Source organism: Maylandia zebra, linkage group LG15 (genome assembly GCF_041146795.1).
Source record: "Maylandia zebra isolate NMK-2024a linkage group LG15, Mzebra_GT3a, whole genome shotgun sequence".
Taxonomy (NCBI): domain Eukaryota; kingdom Metazoa; phylum Chordata; class Actinopteri; order Cichliformes; family Cichlidae; genus Maylandia; species Maylandia zebra.
Window position 1 is genome coordinate 4,770,166 of NC_135181.1, and position 16,002 is coordinate 4,786,167.

General features: G+C 42.1%; 2 protein-coding genes and 1 long non-coding RNA gene across 6 annotated transcripts in view; 2 read left to right on the plus strand and 1 right to left on the minus strand.

Moving 5' to 3' along the window:
• LOC101486653 (galectin-9) lies at positions 1–8,250 on the plus strand. 3 transcript variants are annotated; one of them, XM_012916672.2, is made up of 7 exons: positions 1–81; positions 1,071–1,117; positions 1,322–1,858; positions 1,938–2,026; positions 2,141–2,312; positions 2,590–2,703; positions 7,590–7,694. In XM_012916672.2, exons 2-6 carry the CDS (start codon positions 1,076–1,078, stop codon positions 2,668–2,670), a joined length of 921 nt encoding a protein of 306 aa, XP_012772126.1. In that variant the 5' UTR covers positions 1–81; positions 1,071–1,075; the 3' UTR covers positions 2,671–2,703; positions 7,590–7,694. The 3 variants fall into 3 exon arrangements, with proteins under 3 accessions (XP_012772126.1, XP_076729838.1, XP_004542194.1); XM_076873723.1 differs by having other exon boundaries at positions 2,615–2,703; XM_004542137.3 differs by lacking the exon at positions 2,590–2,703 and having other exon boundaries at positions 3–81; positions 7,590–8,250.
• LOC101487507 (mitogen-activated protein kinase-binding protein 1) overlaps positions 8,247–16,002 on the minus strand; it is a 24,744-nt gene continuing 16,988 nt past the window's right edge. Inside the window, exons 27-33 of one of the 2 annotated variants that reach the window (XM_004542140.4) lie at positions 15,657–15,812; positions 15,257–15,408; positions 14,328–14,930; positions 14,137–14,224; positions 13,852–13,934; positions 12,781–12,866; positions 8,247–9,524 (exon numbers count right to left, since the gene is read on the minus strand). In XM_004542140.4, the coding sequence (XP_004542197.2) occupies positions 9,291–9,524; positions 12,781–12,866; positions 13,852–13,934; positions 14,137–14,224; positions 14,328–14,930; positions 15,257–15,408; positions 15,657–15,812 (1,402 nt within the window). In that variant the 3' untranslated portion in view covers positions 8,247–9,290. Of the gene's footprint in view, positions 9,525–12,780; positions 12,867–13,851; positions 13,935–14,136; positions 14,225–14,327; positions 14,931–15,256; positions 15,412–15,656; positions 15,813–16,002 lie in introns of both variants that reach the window. The other variant, XM_023155157.3, reaches the window with a different exon arrangement.
• Positions 15,705–16,002, plus strand: part of LOC143412579 (uncharacterized) — a 17,497-nt gene continuing 17,199 nt past the window's right edge. The window contains exon 1 of the long non-coding RNA XR_013093094.1: positions 15,705–15,834. This is a non-coding gene — a long non-coding RNA (uncharacterized LOC143412579). The remainder of the gene's footprint in view (positions 15,835–16,002) is intronic.

Sequence of the window (16,002 nt, forward strand, 5' to 3'; positions counted from 1 at the left end):
GTGTGCTCCAAGTCAACGTTTTGCCTTAAACCACAGCACATCCTGCTCCTGTGTGCACCTGAGGACTAGAGCAAAGTTGAGGTAACTTCCATTCTTATTTTTTTTATCTGCTGCAGTGTCTTTTTATGTAATGGATCAGAAACGGCACACTCTAACAGGTAAAAGGTGAAGTGAAAAATTCTTTCCTGGTCTGGGTCCTGGGAGAGCTTTGCAAATGCTGCTCAAAATCTTCTTCTCTAAGACAAATAGGCCATAAAATGTGCTCTAAATTTAAGAACACAACAAATTTTAATAATAAAGATATCATTTAACTGTAACTCATCAGACTGATTAATGTTGATTGGTTATGATAAAGGTGGCAGGAGTGGACAGGAAGTCCAAATCAAGGACATTTTTAACTTCCTGTCTGAAATTTTACATTTTATGACAACTTGTGCACTATTATCCATATCTGACTTATTGACTGTAGATTAAATGAAATGTTGTTATTATTTCATAGCAACAGGAAACATTAAGAAGCAAACAGAAAGTATAGTTAGTTTCAATCTGCATTGAAAAAAGCTGTAAGGTTAACAACGGAGAGTTATTGTTACTGTGCATTCCTTCTTAAGTGCATATAAGTCACCGTGTTGACCCAAATCAATGTGCCACTATGTTTCTCCATGACTCAAGATGTTTACTGTGGTCATCAGCCAATTACTATGTCTCGTGGTAATGGGTAAGCCTTAATTATCTGCGTATAGGAAGTTGGACAATCTTCCTGTTCTACCGTGCGCTGACATCTTGAAAAGCTGTAGAGTCCTCTGGTGGTCACCTTGTGAACTCTGCTGTCAAAGCACAGTGTGACTACAGAGCACGTTCCCAGCTTGTAAAATAATAATGATAATATTTAAAAAAGCTTTCTTTTCATGTCTCTCTCATTTGATATCAGTGTTTGCAACTGCACACTAAGATTTAGCTTCTTTCTATCTCTATAAAGTCCTGTTAGGTTGTTTTTTTTGGGGTTTTTTTTTAAATTGTGGTTTAAAAGGCTAAAATCAATAAAAGCTCCATTAATTTTTTTCTGACAGGCAGCATGGATGTAAGTACTTCATCAAATTCTCAGATCTCTACTCTGGTAAGAATGAGTGCATTGCATTCTCCTCTGTTATCCAACCTTAATGTAAATGTATAACTTTTTGCTTATGTTTGCAACTGCAAGTTGGTGTCCTCCATCGTGTCCACCTTCTCCCTCCCACGTATTTCCATCTTGGCTCCTGACCCTTCTCTTTCTCCATCCTCCTCCTCCTCTCCTCCTCCTCCGCCTCCTCCTCTGTCTCAGCATTCTGATCCTCTGTGTGGCAGCTGCCCGTCCTCTGGTTCTGCCCCACAGGCTAACAGCCTTTGGCCCAGCCTGTCACCTTCTGGAGCTGGATTCCCCACTTGGCCAGGACAGGCCACTCAACCCGCACCGTGCTGGACAGGCCAGCCAAACACACCCTGCTGGCCTGGGATGCAACCAGCTCCAGTCTCTGTCCCCACTTCAATTCCACTCCAATCTCCCACTCAAGTCATAACACCACCTCCTGCGCCAACCACAACTGTAGTTCCAGCTCCAACTGCAGTGCAGCCCTGTCAGCCTTGCTGGCCAGGCATCCAGTACCAGCCTCCTCAGCCACCAGCTCCAATTCAAGTTCAAGTCCCAAATCCAACTCCAACTCCAGTTCCAGTGCCTGCACCTGCTCCCAGCATCCATCCAAATGTACCAGGCTGGCCTGCAAATCCCGGCTGGCCCTATAACCCGGGACAATCAGGATGGCCTGGGCAGAATCCATCCATCATGCCTCCCCACTGGCTCCCACCCACATCTGGACCTCTAGTGAGTCAAATGCAAGGAACCGGGTGTGTTAGTTTGCTGCCAGGCTGTTTTACTGTGCTCCTCTCTCTTTGCTGTTTAGAGCGTGCCATACAACTTGAACCTGGCCCGAGGGGTGTATGACAAAATGATGATGACGATCTTGGGCTATGTGAAACCTAACGCTAAAATGTAAGCCTGCGTCTGTGTGCCCTCAGTGTCTTTGAAAAACGAGGTGGATTTCATGTTGCATTAGGTTCTTGAGAGCATGTTTTCTTTAGTCTGAATCAGTCTGGTCTCCCGCAGGTTCACAGTGAACTTCCTGAGAGGCAACGACATCGCCTTTCACATCAACCCCCGCTTCAACGAGGCGGGCAAGCAGGTGCTTGTCCGCAACCACAAACTGGGTGAACGCTGGGGTGCCGAAGAGAGAGACCTGAAGGGTCCCTTCCCTTTTGCGCTTGGGAGCCCTTTTGAGGTGAGTGGCAGTGACCGAAATTAGATCAGGGCAGTGGGCTGAAGCACCCATGAGAGGCTATATTGTGTTGTATTAATCGTTGGATCGCTTCAGAGCACAAAACAAACTGAAGATCACTTTTTAAATCATTAATCTCAATTTTCAGAAGTTTAAAACAATTCTTACATTATTAATACTTTTAAAAACTAATAACTAATTAGATGAAACTAAACTAAAACTACTAACGTGCAATAAAATGAGTTTTACTGCTGATCCTTGTGCGTTTAACTGACTCTAGGTCACTTTCTCATGGGAAACGTTAGGCCTCGAAAAAATGGAAAGGGTTGGAAAGTCGTTTGTGCAGGCGGGTCCTAGATAAGGGAGCTGCTATGCTGCAGGGAGGCTCCTGGAGGTCAGTGGGGGTCTCATGTTGCTCAGTAACATCAATAACACTTATGTTTAACAGGCATCGTAAAGAGGAGACTAATCTGTGGAGCTGATTCTGTCTTTGTGTCCAACGGTCCTGGGTTTGTGTTCACTCACATCAATAACACAATGTGTTAACGGGCACTCGTTACTGCTACTTCTTCTAATAACTGATTTGGTGACATTATAATGTGTACTATACAGTACATACAGCAGAAGTGAGCTTTGATCTGTGCAGCATCACTTACATGTCAAATTGTAATACTTTGTGTTGAAAAGACCAATTTTACTTTACTTCTGTTAAACAGTAAGTCTCATTTTTTGTTCTTGTAAAATTAAAAACAGTTATCACGGGTATCACAGCCATGAGGCAGATGCAGATAAAAGGAGCCAGGAGGTCAAAAGCTGGGAAATCTGTGGCACTCACGGGTCATTCTATAACCATGTTTTTGCAATTAGGCTAATTAATAATTGTGTGCTCAATTAATTTTCAGTGATCGCAGATTTTTTTTTTTTAACTTGAAACCAGTGATCGCATGAGAATTCACTTTTGCTGCTCCTCCTCCTGGGCCTGCACTTTCAATGAGTTTTCTCTAAAGTATTTGTTTTACAATGAGCATAAGTGGAAATAACACTGCACTTTTCAACTTGACATTAATTTAATTAATGAGAGGTGACATATTCTAACTGAACAATTCATTAGTTACACCTTGCTAGTATCTTGTTGGACCCCTTTTGGCTAGGGTTAGGGTCTTTGTGGCAACTAATACAAGAAGGTGCTGGAAACATTCCTCAGAGATGCTGGTCCATGTTGACACAACAGCATCAAACTGCTGCTGAAGATTTGTTGGCTGAACATCTATGATGCAACTATGAACACAACATCACAAACATGCTCTATTGGACTCAGATTTGGTGTAGAGGCTATTGGAGTACAGTGAACTTGCTGACAGGTTCAGGAAAGCATATTTGTGACATGATCTGAGTTTTGTGACATGATGGGTTATCCAGCTGAAACCAGCCATTAGAAGATGAGTAGAAGATAACAGTAACAAAACTCAGGTAGACTGTGGTGTTTAAATGATGCTCCGGTGGTGTAAATAAAATATCCCCATCACCATTACACTACCCTCAGCCTGAACAGTTGATGCAAGGCAGGATGGATCCATGTTTTCATGTTGTTTACACCAGATTCTGGTACGATGCTCACATCTGAATGCCACAGCAGTAATTGAGACTCATCAGCCCAACCCTTTATTGTGTAATATTGATGACCTTGTGCAAATTGTAGCCTCATTATCCTGGTCTTAGCTGACCGGAGTGTTATCCAGTGTGGTCTTCTGCTGCTGTAGCCCATCTGCATCGAGCTTCAATGTGTTGTGCAGTCAGAGAAGCTCTTCTTCGTATTTTAGTTGTAATAAGTGCTTATTGCCTTCCTATCAGCTCGAAGCAGTCTGGCCATTCTCCTCTGACGTCTGGCATCAGCAAGACATTTTCACCGAGAAAAATGGAGCTCAAGCTTGTGTGGGGAAAATCCTAATAGATCAGCAGTTTGTAAATACTCAGACTAGCTTTTCTGGCACCAACAACCATATGCATTCAAAGTCACTTAAACCGCCTTTCTTTCTCACTCTGATGCTTGGATTAACTTAAGCAGGTCGTCTTGACTATGTCTACACGCCTAAATGCTAGGGGTGCAACGATACACAAAATTCACGGTTCGGTTCGATACTTTGGTGTCACGGTTCGATATTTTTTCGATACAAAAAAAATGTTCATGTCTTTTTAATTTGTCATTTATTAAAATTATAAATATATATTTTAACTCAAAAGTACAGTTTTTAAATGTAATGTTGTTGAAACAAAAGTAATTAAAAAAATAAATATATCTCAGGGCTCTCAAAATTTCAAAATCCCTGGTAGCCCTTCGGGCAGGGACTCTTCAGTTTTTGGTAGCCCAAAATAAATGTAAGCAGCCCGAATAAAAAAGAGAGCAATTTTTTGATTGATGTTTTGTTTCCTGTTTTGTTTCCTTTACAATATTATACATTAAAGTATAATATTGTAAAGGAAACAAAACATTAATCAAAAAATTGTTGAAAAACAAATTAGAACATTGTATAAAAATTACAATCATCAACTCAAATACTTGGTTCTAATTGAACAGAAATTTCTATGAACTTGTAAGAACTGTGTAGGACATGAATCAGTCTGTGTCAGATCCTGAATTTGAAATTTCCGCTGAAGTCACGGGTAAGAGACAAGTGGAACCAAGATCTAGGCCATTTGCTTTTTGAACCTTGCAAAGACTGCTAAATTTTGCCAGTGGTAGTTCACTCTTTGCAACATAGTACGCTGTTCTAAACAGATTTTTCAGGTTTATTTTTAGTATGTTATTTGCAATTGGTGTTTGTTCTGGGAAAGATATTGCAGACTGAGCAATAATGCATTTCTTGCATTTCTCATGGGTTCTAATGGGGGCCTTTCTTAAAATGACTGGTCCCAGTAACAAAGGCGCTTGTCGACTCAGAAATCGAGAGAAAACCAACAACACACCCGGCAGAACATTATGTTATTTACACGGGTGCACATAAGTGGTCGCATGTGCGCATTCGCTGTCAAAATAAAAGACGCGCACCAGATAAGAAGTTGCAACGCGCGTTTGCGTCCATATAAAAAGCACTGTTTTTGTCCGCTAGAGTGGGATTTTCACGGCACATTCCGCACCACACCTCTGTGCGTTCATCATTTGTTTGAAGCCAGCTCACCTCCTGCAACCACTTTTCCGAGAATATGCGCTTCTTTTGTGGTTCGGACTCCTTCTGACATTTCTTTGGAGGTAGAGGAACACCAAAGTAATTGCTTAAAGGAGCTTCTTCGACATCTTTAAGAGTTTTAAACAAATTTCTGTCCTCCTCCAGAAAATCGTATGTATGCAAACACGCGTTGCAACTTCATATCTTGTGCGCGTTTTTTTGTTTTTTGTTTTGACAGCGAATGCGCACCTGCGGACCACTTATGTGCAGCCCCGGTTATATAGCTCGTCATATTGCAGCCACAGAAATTCTTTTGTCCATGAAACCATAAAGCTGCACTTTCTTTTTGCCTTATAGTCTGATTTGTCATTACTTTTCCGTTTTGTGGTGAGCTTTTCTTTGGCTGGCATCTTTGGAAAAGAGAGTTTATTACAGAGAAATGGCTCTTTCCAAAATAAAAGCTATACTATACACTTCTTCTGGGCTATATTCTCAGCAGCATATTGTAGCGGGTCAGGGCTGTTCGGGGTTCTGTTTGTACAGTTATGTTTTGTTTATGTTGCCATAGTGACGGGTGACGCCCTCTCGCTGCGACGGTGTGTCCTTCCGGGGTCAGAGGGCGCCCTGTGTGTTGTTGTTGTTGCTGTGCGGTTGCCGCGCTGAGCAGTTAGCTAGCGGCAGTGTTCTTCTGCAGATGTCAATAAACGGCTGTGCTCCCTGGCTAGCTCACGGGAAGCAAGACCAAACGACACCTCCGTCTCCTCGTTGTCTGAGCTCGCCACATTGGTGTCAGAAGTGGGATGATGGTGGCACCCCATGTTCTGACCCGAGTGACTTTTCCCCCGCCGGTCGTGACCGGCCGGTGCGCCAAAAGAAGGCACCTGGACATTTGCAGGACTTTGTGTGGGGTAGTTGGGGACGACTGACCCCTTAGGTGGGGGCTATGTAGCGGGTCAGGGCTGTTCGGGGTTCTGTTTGTACAGTTATGTTTTGTTTATGTTGCCATAGTGACTGGTGACGCCTTCTCGCTGCGACGGTGTGTCCTTCCGGGGTCAGAGGGCGCTCTGTGTGTTGTTGTTGCTGTGCGGTTGCCGCGCTGAGCAGTTAGCTAGCGGCAGTGTTCTTCTGCAGATGTCAATAAACGGCTGTGCTCCCTGGCTAGCTCACGGGAAGCAAGACCAAACGACACCTACGTCTCCTCCTTGTCTGAGCTCGCCACAATATTAAACATATCAGGTCCCCATAAGGAGAATCATGTGCTAACGGCTGTCTAAATGACTCGGGTAAAGTTTGTAGCATGCATGCTTGTTGTTTTTGTCTGCTTCCACTTGTCTTTGCACTAGGATGATGTAGGAGTAAATGTGCAGTCATATTCGTTGTGTTCCCACTAGTGCTGTCAGCGTTAATCTCGTTGAAATGACGTTAACGCCACAACACGGCAAATCTCCGTTAACGAGCTACCCCTGCATGGGGCTAGACGGCCAACACGTTAGTTCCCACCCATGTAATTGAGCATTGCGTGGCACATCCAACATACTGTTTTACTTTAGTCCATGACGCGCTTACCTTCAGGGTCATACGTCACATGAAAACCAAAATAATTCCAAACGCCAGATCTGAATGAGGGTGGGGGAGGTTCAATTTGCCATGTTGCAAGGAGAGCTTAACTTCTGTCTCGCTAGCTTGCCCTGCGCTCTTCCTTCTGACGATGCTGTCTGTGTTGAACGCTCAGTGGATCTGCGCTCGACAGTGCAGCCTAGGCGGAGTAGTCGAACGCAGATACACTGAGCGCTCAACACAGACAGCATCGTCAGAAGGAAAGTTGATAAAATAAATTACAAATTTTGTATTGTTCGATACATATGCGTACCGAACCGAAAGCACTGTATCAAACGGTTCAATATCGATACGAGTATCGTTGCACCCCTAATATATATATATATATATAAAATATATATATATAAAATATATATATATATATATATATATATATATTTTTTTTTTTTTTTTTTTTTTATTTTATTTAGTAATACCTGGTGAAGAACTTTCTTACCTGTACACATAAGTTGTCATAGTCTCAATGTAAGGATGTCACTGGTGGTGTGTTCTCTTGCAGATGAAGATCCTGTGCACGCCTGAGACGTTCAGGGTGGCAGTGAACAACATCCCCCTGTTTGAGTTCCGTCACCGCATCAGAGAGCTCAACCAGATCGACAGAATCAACATCTTGCATGATGTCGTCCTCACATACGTCAATGTGGAGACACTTCCTTAAGAAATTCAGCTTTAGCCACACAGATGAACGCATATATACGACTGTGTGTTTATGCAGCAGAGATACATATACGTAGATTAATGGTGTGACACATACTCTTACGGTATTTACAGGCTACATCTTGGGGGTAACGTTTCAGTTAATGTTTAGCATTATGCTCTAAAATGGGATAAATACGCATGTTAGTTGGTCCTGTGATGTGTAAGGTAATGAGCTGAGCTCATTGTTTAACAATAAGGAATACGTCCTGTGCCACAGCACTAATCACTTCATGCACAGAGGCATTTGATTTTCTGTATAGATGCTACTGCTACTATTTTTATTGTAGACAATAACATAATCTATAATATGAAAGTCCTACTAACTAATAGATAACTGAGAACTATGTATGCACCGATGTTGGAAAAAAACGGCAACACTGGTTCATGATTATTACCTCTCGATTAGTATTAACTGTAGAAATCCTTTAATAATAAATGTACAAGGGTCCTAGTGTAATCAAGTCCATGTTTTTATTGTGTTTTGTTTTAACAGATCAACACTATGAAACTGTATAACAGTAAAATAAGAGAAATTCTCTTTCAGAGAAATAAAAAATCAGCACAAACGTATAAAAGGAACTAACTGGATGATCGACTGTGTGATACATGTCGACAAGCAATCGTTTCACCAAAGTTACAGTGAGTTTTACAAGGAAAACACCATCAGCTACCTCTGTCAACGACTGACAGAGGTAGCCTGAAAAGCTCTTTCCTACAGTAAAAACTCAGTGAAACCATTTCTGTCCTCACTCCTTTAAGCCCAAACGTTAGCATTTTTACCTCAAGAGCAGCATATTGTTAAATTATAGATATTGTACCAGACCCTTAAGCTAACATCACATTTGGGTCAAGGCTTCAACTTCCACAAAACAGAACAGCTACACAGACGACGAGGCGGAATTTTGAGCCTGGATATTTATACTGGGAACAAATAATGATTAGCTTCATCTTATGGACATAATTTGTTTTTAAATTCAGTAAAAACTAAAAACATCTCAGTACGTTTCTATCCACATATATTTACTTTGCTTAAAAAATATTACTCTCATCCAATTACTAACAGTTTAATAGCAGAAAAAAATAAATAAACAAAAGTTGTGTGTATAATTAACAAAAACTGTGGCATATTTTTTAAACCCATGTGGTCTTCTAGTTTTGGACTACCTCTGCTCTTCACGTGACTTCATCACCTTTGTCCCTCCAGTGTTTCCCTTTGTAACATTCACTTAGAAAAATTCAATTAGATAGTTTAAAAAATGCTCCACAGAGAAAGGAGAGCAACAGCAATGTGAAAGTAAGGCAATTAAAAAAAATATATATATATATATATATATATATATATATATATATATATATATATATTCTAGACAATAATACTCAACATCCATTTTCCAAATGGTCTCTGTGCAAAAAAAACAATTGTGCATTTAAGAGTGCTATAGAGTCTTCGTCTCTCTTTCTCCTCCTGGTTTATGGGCCCTGCAAACATTAGTCTATCTCTTCAGGTCTTGGTGTCTAGTCTCTTTTCTACAGACTTCACCAGCAGCTCAGCGTACTGCTCCAGCAGAGCCAGGGCCTTCTCTCCGTCACAGTTTACCCCTGGGGGCCCTTCAGATTGGGGTGAGGAAGGATGAGGCAGAGAGTCCAGCTCATCCTTAACTGTAAGCAGCGCCTTGGACAGGATGCTCCTCATCTCATGTTGATCTTCACTGGTCTGTTGGCTATGTTGTAGTACCTGTTGTTAATGAACACATGCATATATAAAGTAAGTCAGCCATCCAAACTTCCAGAAATTAAAAGGAAAGCCAATGATGGAGTGAAAGTTGTAGTACCCTGAACGACCACTTGAGGCTTGCCCCAAAAGCAGAGTCAAGTCTCCATGCCGTTTCATGTTAAAATACTCAACTTTACAGAAGAAATAAACATGTTTTCCACCAGATAGAAAATGATTGTAGTTCTTATAGAGCACTTTCCCTTTCATAACAAAGTGTGAATGTTTTTATAATTCACCCATTTAAAATCTGTTAAGCATTTAATATGGGCTACTTTGTAGCTACTTTGAATGGCAAAAGTAGCTACACCCATCCTGTTCACCATTTAATGTACTAAAACATACACTTTATTTGGTAAGTATATATTTTTTTAAATCTTTTTTTTTTTCACTAGGCCACCTACACATTACACCAACAGGAGCTGCTCCACCCTGGAAACCCATGAGCTATGAAGCTCCCGGCACACAGTTTTTGATGATAATGACACAGGAGTTACTGAGTCAGCAAAGTGCTTGTGGTGACTTTAACAAAATATGTGCCTCAGTACTCAGCAACCCCGCTCTATAACGCTTTCACTTTACAGTAATATCACATCATGTAGTATCTGGGAGGGAAGAAATTTCACAAGCTAACTTTTTGCATAGTGGCATCCTATTACACTACAGCATCTCGTTTAAATTTAGTAAACTCTTGAAAACTAATTTTTTTCTCACCAATGTTTGTAAAAGCAGACTGCATGGCTAGGTGTTTGATTATATGCACATGTGGCAGTGGGATTGAAAAAACGTGAATTCAAAAATTAAGGGTTGTGACCAATGTTATCTATATAGTGTACCTTCCAGTGTGGCTTGCTGTGTAGTTTACTGTACTAGCGTCCCATCCAAAAAGTCCCTGCTAAGATTTTGGTGAGTTAAATTCTACAATTTCCTGTGTTCATTACTCAACCCTAATTAGCAGGTATCTGGATCCATGCGTGCACACATACACTTTATTGATACTTTATTGATACCCTAACCCTTGGTTGGATAATAGATTGGGTAGCAGGCTAACCAAGCTAGCATGCTAACCAAGCTAGCTAGCATTAGCTGATAACAGTTAACCCTCTTGTTTAAATGTAGTCACTTCTGACTATATTTAAAAAACAAAAACAAAGCAAAAACAACAAGGTGAAAGCCATGTTGAGAATTTTAAAATGGGTGGCTTTAAAATGCCCAGACACACATGTCTTTTATGCAGTTCATGCAGTCAACAGGCAGCCAGGGGCACACACAGATGGGCAGTGCCTTTATCTCTTCTTTCGCTTCATCAGATTATAGATGTTTGCTTTTCCCCTTTGTCTTATTCTCTCTCTGTTTCCTGCTTTCTATCAAGTTCTCCATCCACTAGGGTTGCCAACCGTCCCTTAAAAAACGGAATCGTCCCGTATTTCGAAACAAAAGTACACGTCCCGTATTGAGCTAATAAGGGACGCACTTTGTCCCGTAATACAGTGAGAATCAAAAGTAGTCTATAACTTTTAATGGAATTAACGCTTTGTTTGAAAACATAATTCCCAGCCCCTCTCCTGCTTTGTGACCAATGAGCTGACAGCACACTTATGACAATTCGAGTATGACAATTCAGATTACCGCTCATCTCATTGGTCGAGGAAAGGTCGCTTACGGAGAAAATACCGGAAGACAACAGATGACCACAACAGATGACCACAACAAGAAGCATGGCCAACAGGGAAACAAACGCCGACACGGCGGTGCAAGTCTCGGACGACAGTACACCTAAAGCTGGGCAAACACTGTGCGATTTTTTCAGTCACGTTATTCAGCTCCTGCTCAAACTGCACGATTGACTCGCAGGGGTTAGAAGTTGGTAGGTCACGATGCAGGGTCTCACACTATACCGCCCGATGCTCTGATGCGACCTGAGTGCTCACACTGTGCCTCCATAACATGAAGGTTATAACAGAAAATCTGTCGCGCTCTCTCTCTCTCCGTCTTACACTCACACAGACACACCACCACCACCATCAACTTTGCTAAATTGCTAATGAAAAACATGATCAGGCAGCTGTGATTAAGCAGCAGTGTAAATCCAACTATTTTCACGGTTGTTGTGGTCGTGATAATTTTGTGATGCCACATCGAAAAGGCTCGGATGAGCTTTCCAAAGTTCTACAAGTTGTGCCTCCATCGCCTGTGTCCAGATCACACGCTGCACAGCCGTGCTGCACCGTCTTTTACACCAACGTTTACGTGTTTGCGCGCGAGCAGTGTGAGCGGCTGTGATGAGACCCTCACGAGCGATTGATGATCGGGAGCTGGTCGTGAGGTGTTAATCACTTCTCGTTACCCCACGTATACTACACGATGCACGATGAAGGCCAAAATCGGTCAAAAATCGGCTCAAAATGGGCCTAAAACCGCACAGTGTGAGCCCAGCATTAGAACAGCAATGTTTGTTCCCCTCAGAGAAAGGGAAGAATGGGAAAAGGAAAACACCTGGCTGGAAAAAGTTAATATGGGCATGTGCAATGAATATCAGCGCTATGTGGCCAGAAGTGTGATAATATAATTTATTTTGTGTAACAAACAACTGCAAGGATAGATGATTACAACAAATAGATGACTAATACATAAAAGTAATACATAGATGAATAATGATGATGAGTTAAGATGCGTAATCATGGGAACAAGCGGGTTTACAAACAGGAGCAGCTGATTAGCATTAGAAAAGCTGAAATAATAGCTCAACTGAAGCCGATTGTACTAAATGCACTAAATGTGCACTGTTACAAGAATGTTTTTCTTTCTATTGTTTTCTATTATTTTAAGTTAAGCAGGACAGAGTTCTTTTAAAGAAAGATTTACTTATATTCTCAAAAGTTAAGCATGACAGGCTTCTGTTTAAGAAGGAGACCTGTTTTATTGTGTTAATGTTGTCATTTTGAGCTAAAAATAAATGGCTAAATGATCATTTGTTTCACATGTGTTCATATCACAAAGAATACACATCTACTTAAATCAAATTCAAGTCAAAGGGTTAAAAAAATAATTTCACACACAAAAAAAGAGCTAGAAAATTCACCACACTGGGAAGGGTGAAGACAACTGGGTCGCCCGGCCCTGGCCACGAGGTGTCCCTTATTTATTTTTCAGGGAGTTGGCAACCCTACCATCCACCCACCATTTTCACGCATTCATATACACAGACGCACACACTGACCGTAGTGTATAACATGACAGTTTTCCGCAGACTGCTGTGAAGGTCGGTAACAACCTGCCTACAAGTTTCCAAGGTGACTGAGCGATCTGCAGAGAGAGATAGAGAGAATGAATTTCAAGTACGGCACAGCATGCAGAAAATCAGCACCAAACCCAGAAGCACAAATAGCACAAACACAAGCGTGCGCTGTTATCGAGCGAAGTAGGAGAGCGGTAAACGTTGTGCAAAAGGTTGAAGAGCATATAAGAAAGAAAGAGGGAAAAGTTGGTATCAGAAAAGAAACAAACAGTTGAGGAGGTTGCTGCAAAAAGCTGCAGAGCTGTAACAGTGTAAACTAAGAAAACTGATTTCACAGTTTATATCATCCAGCAAAACACAGTTTCAGGTACAGAGCTGCTATCACTTAATGCCATTTAAGGTTTCTGTGTTTTTCAAATTGAAATGAAGCGAAAAGAAATTCCTGGCCTTTGAAAGGCGCTTATCATTCAGGGAACAGCCGGGAGGGAAGTATGACGAAGGGGATGGCGTTATTGTAAGATTCACCAGAGCACTTTAAAACTATTAGATACCTTTTATTTACTGAGCGAGTGAGCAATGTGAGGAAAACTCTGCACTGCCCATTAACTGAGGCTTTGTATTTGACGTCACAGCAGAGTCTAAGTAATATTCAAATTCACCTGCAAATTTCCCCAGATAATGGAAAACAGTACCTGGTGTGCAAACATGAGGCCATAACGGAAAATGTTCATCCTTTTCAGGAAGTACAAATGTGCAAATTTTATGAAAATCATCCATATTTTGATATTAGAGGGAAGCGAGAAGAGGGCTGAAGACAAAGAAGCTAAAGGAATGAAAGTAACAAAATGTAACAAATATAAATGTAACAAATGTAACAAAAAAAGCAGATATTTAAAACTTGTTGTTCTGTCATGTGTCGTCCTTGTAAAGGTCTAACTGGAAGCAGGCAGATAATATGAGACAGATAAGACTGACAGGCAGTACTGAAAAACATCAGGGGACGTAGCAACAAATAAGAGGAGGGTTGGTTAAAGAAGTCGTGGGAGGACAAACCTGGCTGTGGGCTTGATGTGTGGGCCTGTTCAGGCACCAGAGGGCACTCTTTAGCTACAGCCACCTGACCTGGCTCCTTGGCACTGGGAATAAAAGCCAGAAATGTAAGTCAGTTGCAGTGGCAGTACTAATTCTTGTATATAAGATACCCAGAACTGAACAGATACAATGAACAAATACTACTGCAGCCAACTCATATTGTGTATGAAGCAAATAACTAGCAATTTGATGTGCGACTGTTAAAAAACATCTAGCAAAGTCTTCACAAGTGATATAAAACTTCACCTCTCAGAAACTGAGTCCCTTTTCTGCTTCACAGGCATGGAACATGACAAAGAGGAATCCAAACTTAGAGACAGGTGCCTGCCTAATGCTGAAAATAACAAGATAAAATCACGTTCAAGCACACAGTTAGCCGATCGGCTCCTTAGCTCTGTGGAGACATCAAAAAGTACACGACTGGCCGGCGTTCTGACCTTGTTTGTTTAGGGGAGTAGCTCTATGGTGACATCCGGGGTCTGTTGTAGGAGTAGAAGCCCTGCTGATATTTCCAGACCAACTTGAGCTTGGCTTCACCTCCAGGCACAGGCTTAGTCGAGGGCTGAGCGGCTGCTTAGGAAGTGGGATGCGAGAAGGAGGGACGTTCTGGCTGGCTGTAGGATGAGGTGGAGTCAAGGAGGGAATGTTTGATAGTGGAAGGGAATCTTTTGACGACGCAGACGATGGGAAAATCAGGACAGGACATGAGGCGAGCACGGGAGGCTCAGTTTCTACCTCCACAGACGACCTCCTCCTCTTGGAGAAAAAGGGGGATCCTGGCGGGGTCATTATATGGATGGCATCTCCAAAAGAGGAGGACCGGTTTTTTGCCACAGAGCTAGCAGTGGCGTTCATGTAAGAGTGCTGGGGCTTGAGTTTAGGGCTCTCCCATGGAAGTGGGGACTGGGATGACTGTGGGGACCCAGAGGAGTGTGAAGAAAAGCACGAGGAAGGTCTGGGAGAGGGTTCATTGAGGAAAAGCTGCTGAGGTCTCTTGTGCAACTCCCTCTGGTCACTAGAGGGCAGAGGGGAGGAAAGAGCTGCAGAAAAAGACAGTGAGAAGATTAATATGACTAATTCTAAGAAAGTAGAATTAAATTACACGTGCTAAAGTGTTATGAACTGATTCAGAAGACTACAAAGCAGTTACTTTCAACTCATGTGGGAAAATACACTGATTAATTTGGCAAATTTCAAAGAAACTGTAAGTCGGCAATGCAAATTATGTTTAAATACACTCTTGAGGCAGATTAACTTTCTCACAGTTGCCAGCGGATGGAATTACTGTAGTTCACTGAAAAATCAGACAAACATTACAGGAACCACAGACAAATAAATGAGTGAATTGAAACCGGATCAAACGTACAGCGCGTGGCCAAGTCCTGGGCAGAGCGCGATTTTTGGATGCACGTCGTCCTGTCCAGCAGCAGCGAAGCTTTGGGGGGAGGATTAGAAAACCTCCAGAGGTGGGACCCTGTGGTCGTCGTCTTCTGGGGTGGACTGCTTCTCTCCTGAGCCCTGCTGAGACGCGATACAGCAACTTTACCATCTGTTCACGGCACGCGTGAGTATTTTAGTCACATGACTGGCAGGAATAAAGCACAGTGCTGTTGTGCTGACATAGCCTTGTGACACAGCATCTATCCCCCCATGTTGTTCATACTGATCTTTTAGAATCATTTAGTGACTTTACGTTTCGCAGATCCGGTTTTGCCTCAAAAATGAAACCCCCATGACGCCTCTTAATGTATGTGCTTTCTTCTTACTTTGGCCCTTGAGCTTTCCCAGGGGACACGGGACTCTTATTTTCTGCGTTCCCGCTTACGCCATCTTCCATCAAGGGCCGCACTTTTGACACCGGGGGCTTAATGGAGCGGCCGCCTTGTTCCTTCCCGTTCGCTTTGGCAAACAGAAGCACGTCTCTGCGCAGAAAGGTAATACCGGGTAAGAGAAGCAGATAAGTGAGACACACATTATTCCCCTAACGTATGTGCAGATTGATATTACTCTCAGGTTTGTAAAGTCAATATGAAGCCTCATCCAGCAGTCAGTTAGCGTAAACTTTAAACAGGAGGGGGTTGCACTGCTTAAACAAGATATACCATGTGAATT

Coding starts and splice junctions, on each gene's coding strand:
- LOC101486653 (XM_004542137.3), top strand. CDS start 1,076: ATGGATGTAAGTACTTCATCAAATTCTCAGATCTCTACTCTG. Junction 1,118..1,321: donor ATTCTCAGATCTCTACTCTG/GTAAGAATGAGT, acceptor CCTCTGTCTCAG/CATTCTGATCCTCTGTGTGG. Junction 2,027..2,140: donor GTGAAACCTAACGCTAAAAT/GTAAGCCTGCGT, acceptor GGTCTCCCGCAG/GTTCACAGTGAACTTCCTGA.